General features: G+C 43.6%; 1 protein-coding gene across 1 annotated transcript; it reads left to right on the plus strand.

Moving 5' to 3' along the window:
* Window positions 1-1,036: 1,036 nt before the first annotated feature.
* On the plus strand, window positions 1,037-8,456 carry LOC116674510 (uncharacterized). Its single transcript, XM_032506944.1, has one exon. It carries the CDS (start codon window positions 1,686-1,688, stop codon window positions 7,647-7,649), a length of 5,964 nt encoding a protein of 1,987 aa, XP_032362835.1. The 5' UTR covers window positions 1,037-1,685; the 3' UTR covers window positions 7,650-8,456.
* The last annotated feature ends 2,198 nt before the right edge of the window (window positions 8,457-10,654 follow it).

The raw sequence follows: 10,654 nt of genomic DNA on the forward strand, positions 1-10,654 counted from the left end.
TATTTTAATTTTAAGCTGTTAGACCTGGGCCTTTGTAATTCCCTCTGCAGGTGGATTTTCTAACAGGTGTAGCCCTAGTATAAATCTAAGGGATTTAAACCAGTTAGTTTCTACCTAAGTCATATGTAGGAAAGAAAAAGTTAGTTATGCAGGTAAACTGAAAGCCATTTAGTTTAAATGAGAATCCCAAAAAGTTGTAACTGAGAGCTTTAAACACTTAAGTTCTACAGTAAGTAAAGTTTTGCAGGATGTTTAAAGTTAGGAGTTAATATACAGTATTCAAAATAGTTTATAACATTAGCAGAGGTGTAAACTGAACAATATTTATACGTACTGCCCTTTAGTTGGAAATGTGTTATACTGATTGGCCAGTTTTGTTGTCAGTCAATGTTGTCTGTGGTGAATGGTTGTGAGTGAGGAAGTGAACGTGTGAGGGAGGGGTTGTTGTTTTTTTTGAGAACGGAACGTTGGAGAGACGTCGAGGGGAGACGGGCCGGAGACGCACGGAGAGAGACGCACGAGAGATACACGAGAGAGACGGTAGAGAGAGAATTGCAAAAAGAGACTGAGAAACATTGAGCGACACGAGAAAAGTAGCTTAGAGGATATGTGAGTGGACTGACGACGGTGTAGCGGAGTACATTACTGCACTTCTCTTGTCCGACTGCAGTGCTAGCTAGTGTGCTTGCTAACCATGGGAGCTAACGGCAGGGAGTTCCTGTTTCCGAGGACGTTTGACTGCAACCTGAGAGGACGGCGGTGTGTATCCTGCGGAGGAGGACGTTGCTGGATTGAGAGTTTTTCCGTGTTCGTGGTGGGACAGTGTTTCCGGGACTAACGACTAACTGTAAGTTGGATTTTTGTGATTTCCCTCGCCGAAGAAAAAAAAACGTCATTCGGACGCACCGCTCACAAGCCACCATCAGGCCTGCAACGTTTTTTTCTATCTTGCTTGTGTGTGTGTGCGTGTGTGTGTGTGTGTGTGTACCACAGTGTGTTAATGTTTCTAGTATTTTTTTGAAGTTAAACGGGGGTAAAGAAAGTATAAATGTCGGTAATATAATTTGAAAACTGAGTTAACCTATTTGTGCTTAAATATATATTTTTTCTGTTTATTCATTTGAACTGTTTAATAATATTTGTCCCTTTTTAAGTTATTGTCCAGTAAATTATATATTTGTTTGTTCAAAGAGTTGTCTGGAGTCCGTTCTTCTAATATGGAACTATATATATATACATGGTAAAGTTAGGGTAATATATCATTAACCCAATATAGGTAAACCTTTGGGGTAGCTACCTTAAAGAACCGAACCCTAACACCCCATTATTCCTGTCTGAAGTAAGTTTATTGCAGCTTGGGCATTGTAGGGAGTGTGGGGTGCTACATAAATTGGAGGCACCGCTGGGATTAATTTAGTTTCATATTAGCTACTGACCCAGACAACTAAAGATTAGCTAAGGGTGATAAGCAAGACGTTTCAGAAGGGAATACTTTAAGTTTGCTAAATATTTGGCGGTAATAGGTTTAAGTGAAAAGATAACACGGTTTGCCACCTTAACTTGCCTTGGTATTTAGTTAACTCTGCATTGTATTTAACAGTGATTTTTCTGAGTTCAGGTTAGCTTACATAAAAGCCTCTAGAGCAGCAAAGGCTCAGTTAAACAGTAGTGAAGGTACCAGACATATGGCACAAATGACACAACTACGGCACTGGTGCAAAGGAGAAGGCATTAACCCGTCACATGCCATCCTGGTCAAAGATGTCCCAGAAGACACTGAAGTGGATCTCGTTGAAACAACTCTACAGTCCATAAAAGCTCTTGGGCGTGTTAGGGTCAGAGGAAGGATGTATGATCCTCAGGGTCAAAGCCTAACTGTGCTATGTGAGTGCAAAGAGGAAGTCAACACAAAAACCATCCCTCCGAATGTGTTACCTGAAGGCAGTGATTTGCCATGGAGGATTTTTGGACCTGCTGAAGAGGAAATTGTATCCACTGATACGCAAAGCACGACTATTACGCCAGAGCAGCAACAAGTTCCTGGTATGAGTTTTCCGCTCCAAGCATCCACACCTGAAGCTATTATTAGAGCGGTGGGAGATATCATGCAGAGAACATCCAAGTCTGCCAGTGACAGTAGCTCATTCCGAAGGCTGCGAACCTTCTCAGGAGTCATCCCCACACCTTCTGGTGAAGAGCAGTTGGATAACTGGATAGAGCAAGCTCGACTAATGATAGAGGAGTGTGATCGACCAGACCGAGAAAAGAGGATGAAAATAATGGAGAGTGTGAAGGGCCCTGCACTAGAGATCCTGCAAGCTGTTCGTTTTAACAACCCAGAGGCGACTCCTCACGACTACATTGACGTGATAGAGAATACTTTTGGCACCCCTGAAACTGGTGAGGAGCTCTACTTTGCCTTTAGAATGCTGTGTCAGCACCCACATGAGAAGCTTTCAGCATTTCTAAGACGGATGGAGAAACTTCTGAATAAAGTGATACAGAAGGGAGGCTTGCCATCTACTTCTGCAGATAAGGCGCGGCTAGACCAACTCATTAAAGGAGGCACCAGAGCTGACATGATGCTCTTAAACCTTAGACTAAGGGAGCGAAGAGCTAAGCCACCCACATTCCTACAGTTGTTAAGTGAGATCCGCACTGAAGAGGAGTATGAAGCTTCCCGGCACAAGTTGAACCCAACTAAACCTGTGCATGTTAAGACTGTTATGACACCAGCAGAAGCAGAAATAAAAGATCTCAGAGCTGAGGTACAAGAGTTAAAATCACAAGTAACAGAGATCACAGCCTGCTCAACCAAGCCATCTTCTCAATCTCATGCCCCAGAGTTTGTAGTTTCTCCCGAGGCAGAGGCCTCAATGGAAGATAAAGACATACAAGCCTTAAAGAAAGAAGTAAAAAGACTGAGAAAGCAGGTCTCTATCATGTCAGTCAAACCAGCAACTGAGGCCTATGAAGCCCGACCCAGCCAAGGTTTTCCAGCCATTAACCAGCAGAAAGGCTCATTTCAAAGACCCTCAAGTGACTTTTTCTGCTACCGCTGTGGTGAAGAGGGGCATGTAGCGACAAAATGCAGTGCTCCAGAAAATCACCAAAAAGTGATACAAAAGTTGATCAGGGCTCAACGACAACTGAGGGGAAGTCAGTTAGTAAAAAGTGTGACCACACCTGCAGCAGACACCCATGATGCCAACGTGAGGAAAAGTACAGCACATGTCCAGACTGATCATCTACCTGAAGGACTAGTAGGGCCACCCTCCACCGCCTGTGTAAAAGTGGAGGGGAAATCATGTACTGCTCTCCTGGATAGCGGCTCACAAGTGACGATCATCTTTGACAGCTGGTACACCAAGCATCTGACACATGTACCCATACATCCAGTCAGTGGTCTCAACCTTTGGGGACTAAGTGAAGCAGAAAGCAGCTATCCTTACAGAGGCTATATTCAAGTGAAATTAGAGCTACCCAAGAAGAAACCTGGCAAAATCAGGTCAGTTCCTGTTCTTGCTTTAGTGTGCCCAGATCCTCGTTGTTCAGACAACATTCCCGTCCTGGTTGGCACTAATGTGAAAAAAGTGAGACCGTTCACGCCCAACAAAGAAGTTGTGGAGACAGGTAACATCTGGTCAGCGCGAGCATGTGTTACAGAGCAGAAAGCCATACCTTTATCAACCACCTCACCTCTCAAAGTCAATCCTGATGACCATCAAGTAGCTGACGTGAAGTGGTCTGGCCCTGGTCCTCTTGTCATTCCTGCTGGCGGAAAGTATATTGCTACCTGTAAGGTTAAAGAGAAACACAGAGTGGAAGATAGTATCCTCATCTCCGAACGTGCTCCCTCCCCTGTTCTCCCTCCAAGTGTGTTTGTACAGCCAACTGTTCTGTTCGCGAAAGACCTAGACAAGGACAAGTTTCTGGTGCTGATGCGGAATGAGTCACTAAAGCCCACCTCCATTCCCATGGGTTCAGTGATTGCACATCTGTATGTGGCTGATATGGTGACCGAGGTCCCATATACAAAGACTGAAACACTCCCAAAGATTGATCCCTCACTGTTTGACTTGGGAGATTCTCCCATTTCGGAAGAGTGGAAAGAACGACTAAGACAGAAACTTTCAGAGAGGTCCAACGTGTTCTCAACCACTGAATGGGACGTTGGCTTAGCCAGCGGAGTGGAACATCGAATACGGCTAAATGACAGTACTCCATTTAGAGAAAGATCTCGTCGTGTGTCACCTTCTGAGCTGGATGACCTGCGACGCCACATTCAAGGACTTCTGGCAGCAGGGATAATAAAAGAATCAAGAAGTCCATATGCTTCGCCTATCGTCTTAGCACGAAAGAAATCTGGAAAATTGAGAATGTGTGTGGACTATCGAACATTGAACCGAAGAACAATCCCTGATCAGTACACTGTGCCACGAATCGATGATGCATTGGACTGCTTAGCTGGAAGCAAGTGGTTTTCAGTGTTGGATTTACGCAGTGGTTATTACCAGATCCCGATGGCAGAAGAGGATAAAGAGAAAACTGCCTTCATATGTCCTGTGGGATTTTACCAGTTTGAGAGGATGCCGCAGGGGATCACAGGTGCGCCGGCAACTTTTCAAAGGCTTATGGAGAAGGCTGTGGGCGACATGCACATGCTGGAGGTCATAGTGTACTTGGACGATCTGATTGTATTCGGAAAAACTTTGGAAGAACACGAACAAAGACTCCTCAAAGTGATCGACAGATTGGAAGAAACTGGTTTGAAGTTGTCAATAGACAAATGTCAGTTCTGTCGGCCACAAGTAACCTACGTGGGACACATTGTGTCAGAGAATGGAATTGCCACAGACCCTGCCAAAGTTGAAGCGGTAGCCCATTGGGAACAGCCCACTGATCTCAAGTCTCTGCAGTCTTTCCTAGGGTTCTGTGGGTACTACCGTCGCTTCATAAAAGACTACTCTATCATAGTCAGACCTCTTACTGAACTTTGCAAGGGTTATCCTCCAACCCAGAAGACAAGGAAAGCTGTGAAGGTACCCAATAACACCTACTACAAAGTAAGTGAACCATTCGGAGAAAGGTGGAGTCCGTCATGCATGGAAGCCTTCAATAAAATCATTAAATGCCTGACGGATGCACCTGTTTTGGCATTTGCTGACCCAAACAAGCCATATGTGCTACACATAGATGCCAGTTTTAAGGGCTTAGGGGCTGTGTTAAACCAGGAACACCCAGAAGGACTAAGACCAGTCGCCTTCGCTAGCAGAAAGCTAAGTTCATCTGAGAAGAATTATCCAGTGCATCAGCTTGAATTCCTGGCACTCAAATGGGCAGTGGTCGATAAGTTCCATGATTATCTGTACGGAGCAAGTTTTACTGTGAGGACGGATAACAATCCCCTGACGTATATTCTCACAACTGCCAAGTTAAACGCTACTGGACATCGTTGGCTTGCTGCACTCTCCACATACACGTTTACTCTCCAGTACCGACCAGGAAGTAGCAACATTGACGCTGACTCATTATCACGCAACCCCTTGTCAAATAATGTTGAGTGGCAAAACATTCCATCTGAAAGTGTCAAAGCTCTTTGTAAACAGATCAGCATTGAAAAGCCAGCTGGGGAGTCCCGCAACTGTGCAGAGCCATTAGGGGTTTCCCCTGAAGCTATTCCTGAGTGCTATGTGTTTCCTACCCGTTTGGATTTTGGTTGTCTGACCCAGATAAGTAAGAAGGACCTCATAAAAGCACAAGATACTGATGCTGTAATATCTCCTGTGAAAAGAGCGGTCAGAGAAGGGTCCCCCATTCACTCAGTTAAGGGCGATGATCCCAGAGTCACACTGCTGCTGAGGGAGGCAACCAAGTTGTTGATAGCTGATGAGCTGCTCTACAGAGTAACCGAGAGACCTTCTGGTACAGAGGTGCACCAACTTGTCCTTCCCAAGGAATATGTTTCTATGGTACTCCAATCCCTCCACGACGAGTCCGGGCATCTGGGAGTGGATAAGACAAGTGAACTCGTCAGAAACCGTTTCTACTGGCCTAAGATGCAAACAGAAGTGGAGCAGTACATCAAAAACTGTGGCAGATGTGTTACACGAAAGACACCACCTCAGAGAGCTGCACCTTTAAACCAAATAAGCAGTAAAGGCCCACTGGATCTGGTGTGTATTGATTTTCTGTCCCTTGAACCAGATTCCCAGGGATTGGCTAACATCCTTGTTGTGACTGATCATTTTACCAGATATGCTCAAGCTTTTCCTGCAAAAGACCAAAGAGCTTCAACAGTAGCAAAGATTTTGTGTGAGAAATACTTTGTACACTATGGACTCCCTGCGCGGATACATTCCGATCAAGGGCGGGATTTTGAAAGCAAGTTGATCCAAGACCTCCTGAGAATGTTGGGAATCCGTAAGTCCAGAACGTCACCATACCATCCTCAGGGGGATCCACAACCTGAAAGGTTCAATCGCACCCTTCTATCTATGCTTGGAACTCTGGAACCAAATCAGAAACAGAAATGGAGTCAGAACATCAGTCATTTGGTGCATGCCTACAATTGCACCAGAAATGAGGCAACTGGCTACTCACCTTATTTGTTGATGTTCGGAAGAGAAGCCCGTCTACCGGTGGACATCTGTTTTGGAGTGTCTGAGGGAAGTGGAAAGAGTGTGACCTACCAGCAGTATGTTACTAAGTTGAAAGCAGATCTTCACAAAGCTTATCAACTCGCTACTGAAGCTGCTGATAAAAATCACCAGAGGAACAAAAGAGCCCATGACAAACTGGTGAAAGACCAAGTCTTGGAAGAAGGAGATCGGGTTCTGCTGAGGAACTTTGGTGTCACTGGAAAGCACAAGCTGAAAGATAAATGGAGATCAATGCCATACATTGTCGTTGGAAGGATGCCCAATCTTCCAGTCTACCAAGTGAAACCAGAAAGAGGAACAGGAGTTGTGAGAACAGTGCACCGCAATCATCTGTTACCTATTGGCTATCTAGTGAGACTATCTGCCGCTAGTGAAGAGCCACAGCTGCCTCGCAGGCCTGTAACAAGGACACAGCAAGGGCAAGCCCAATGCCCACCACAGGTTGTCGACAATGAGGAAACTACACTCTCTTCAGAATCTGATGATGAGGATGTGAACCCACCACGACCCCTAGCCGTGGACTGGGGAGATTTGTTGTTGCGGCCAGAGTTTGTCCCAACACAGACTCAGACTCAAGTCCTTGATGCGGTCCCAGATGCTCCACCAGCTGGAAATATTGCAGAAGTTGACCCAAGTCAAGATACCGTCAACATTCCAGATGCTAATCTGCCTCACACCCTTGATCCAGAAGGAGACAATGAGTTAGAAGATAGAGCAGATGTAACTGTGGATGAAGGAGATTACCTTATAGGTGAACGTTCCAAGAGGGTGACGAAACCAGTGATTCGTCTGAGTTATGATGAGCTTGGAAAGCCTTCTGACCAGCCTTTGACTGTACTAAGCCATGGTGTATTTGTGGGAAGCGGCATCTACAGAGACTTAAGATGTCATCCATGCCGGACTGTCTGGTGCCATGCTATGGCCTTATGTCCTGACTGTCAAAGTTCCAATACTCCTAGTCAGTATAAGCAGATTCAAGTTATCTAAAATATAATTTGATGAGGACATCAAATCTTTTAGAAGGGGGAGAGTGTAGCCCTAGTATAAATCTAAGGGATTTAAACCAGTTAGTTTCTACCTAAGTCATATGTAGGAAAGAAAAAGTTAGTTATGCAGGTAAACTGAAAGCCATTTAGTTTAAATGAGAATCCCAAAAAGTTGTAACTGAGAGCTTTAAACACTTAAGTTCTACAGTAAGTAAAGTTTTGCAGGATGTTTAAAGTTAGGAGTTAATATACAGTATTCAAAATAGTTTATAACATTAGCAGAGGTGTAAACTGAACAATATTTATACGTACTGCCCTTTAGTTGGAAATGTGTTATACTGATTGGCCAGTTTTGTTGTCAGTCAATGTTGTCTGTGGTGAATGGTTGTGAGTGAGGAAGTGAACGTGTGAGGGAGGGGTTGTTGTTTTTTTTGAGAACGGAACGTTGGAGAGACGTCGAGGGGAGACGGGCCGGAGACGCACGGGAGAGAGACGCACGAGAGAGATACACGAGAGAGACGGTAGAGAGAGAATTGCAAAAAGAGACTGAGAAACATTGAGCGACACGAGAAAAGTAGCTTAGAGGATATGTGAGTGGACTGACGACGGTGTAGCGGAGTACATTACTGCACTTCTCTTGTCCGACTGCAGTGCTAGCTAGTGTGCTTGCTAACCATGGGAGCTAACGGCAGGGAGTTCCTGTTTCCGAGGACGTTTGACTGCAACCTGAGAGGACGGCGGTGTGTATCCTGCGGAGGAGGACGTTGCTGGATTGAGAGTTTTTCCGTGTTCGTGGTGGGACAGTGTTTCCGGGACTAATGACTAACTGTAAGTTGGATTTTTGTGATTTCCCTCGCCGAAGAAAAAAAAACGTCATTCGGACGCACCGCTCACAAGCCACCATCAGGCCTGCAACGTTTTTTTCTATCTTGCTTGTGTGTGTGTGCGTGTGTGTGTGTGTGTGGTACCACAGTGTGTTAATGTTTCTAGTATTTTTTTGAAGTTAAACGGGGTAAAGAAAGTATAAATGTCGGTAATATAATTTGAAAACTGAGTTAACCTATTTGTGCTTAAATATATATTTTTTCTGTTTATTCATTTGAACTGTTTAATAATATTTGTCCCTTTTTAAGTTATTGTCCAGTAAATTATATATTTGTTTGTTCAAAGAGTTGTCTGGAGTCCGTTCTTCTAATATGGAACTATATATATATACATGGTAAAGTTAGGGTAATATATCATTAACCCAATATAGGTAAACCTTTGGGGTAGCTACCTTAAAGAACCGAACCCTAACACCCCATTATTCCTGTCTGAAGTAAGTTTATTGCAGCTTGGGCATTGTAGGGAGTGTGGGGTGCTACACAGGCATATCCTAGACAGTTAAAGTTGGCACTATATACTCAGCATCTATAGCGTTAAACACCGGAGCACCTCAAGGCTGCTGTCTCAGTCCTCTATTATTTAGTCTGTACACCTATGACTTTATTGCAAAACATCCCACTAACAGTATTGTGAAATTTGCAGACAATACTACTGTGACAGGACTCATTGACAGCAATAATGAAACTGCCTACAGGGATGAGGTGAGTAACTTGATCAAGTGGTGCCGCAGAAATAATGTGTCCCTTAATGTGGAGAAAACTAAGGAGGTCATCGTAGATTTCAGGAAGAACAAACTCACACATACACCTGTCGAAATCAAAAAATCTCCAAATGAAATTGTCAACACGGTTAAGTTCTTAAGCATCCATATTTTAGGCTACATGGTAGTTTCATACCAGGTGTGCCATTAAGAAGGCACATCAGAGGCTTTATTTTCTGAGGTGTCTCAAGAAATATGGTATGTCCCCGAACATTCTACAGACCTTTTACCGTATAATTGAGAGTACATTGACAGGCAACATTGTAGTGTGGTTTGGTAGGGCTACTTCACAAGACCTTAATCTTCTGACAAAGGTGGTCAAAACTGCATCTAAAATCATTGGGGTTCCACTTGAACCGCTCCAACACCTTTACTGGAAACGCAGTGCTAAGAAGGCACTAGGTATTATGCAGGATTCAATTCCAATAGTTTTTACCCCCAGTGTAGTAAGGTTACTGAATGATGGCACAGGAGGAAGGAGGGCTGTGATTTGAACTTAGTCACTACATCTACGGGGCTTGGATATTCTGGATGTTTTATGCTACTTATGTTGTTTATAACTGTTACTATTACCTGGTGCTGAGAGAGTGCAAAAGGCATATTGTATTTCATTGCTGTGGTACTCTGTACTAAGGTGTGTTTATGACAATAAGCTTGAACTTGTTAACTAACAAAGTAGAGAGTTTGGTTACCGTAAATGGTGGTGAGAAACTCAGGGTGCTATTTTTTTGACATCTGTCTGTGTCTTTGCTGCTTTTACCATACTGTAATACTTACTTTTTCATAATAGCAATGTTAAAGCGTAACTCTCACCATAATGCAACCTAGGGTCTTTTTGTGACTGTAACCGAGTCAAATTTTCCTTTAAAAGCATAATCAGGACGGAAGTGTCACTTTTAAGATTTACCGTATTATTGTTTTGGGTCAAGTGTTTGTAGTGTTTTAAAAATAGTGATTTTGATGCGATCATAGAAGTGCCCCCTAGCACTCCCATTCAAAAGGCGATTTGACCCAAAACGAGAATACGGTAAATCTTAAAAGTAGCACTTCCGTCCTAATTATGCTTTTAAATGAAAGTCTGACTCGGGTAAATTCACACAAAAAAAACCCTAGGTCGCATTTTGGCAAGAGTTACGCTTTAAATATCCATGCAATTGGCAATTTCACACTCATAGGAAACATTTGAGCTCTTTTTGGTGAGAGTTGAAATGGTTCTGTAATCCTTTCTAATTTTTCCTGTTATTTTGATCGTTAGTTTAACTAAATATAGACTGATTATTAAAGATGTGGCGTCATGGTGAGTCTCACTCACCAAGAGAAAGAGAAAAAAGTTCCTTAAATATCAACAGTAAAAGCTGCAT

The sequence above is a fragment of the Etheostoma spectabile genome, unplaced genomic scaffold, assembly GCF_008692095.1.
Source record: "Etheostoma spectabile isolate EspeVRDwgs_2016 unplaced genomic scaffold, UIUC_Espe_1.0 scaffold00000499, whole genome shotgun sequence".
Taxonomy (NCBI): domain Eukaryota; kingdom Metazoa; phylum Chordata; class Actinopteri; order Perciformes; family Percidae; genus Etheostoma; species Etheostoma spectabile.

Bases quoted from the DNA above. Each gene is read 5' to 3' on its own strand.
- LOC116674510 (XM_032506944.1), top strand. From the start codon at position 1,686: ATGGCACAAATGACACAACTACGGCACTGGTGCAAAGGAGAAGGCATT.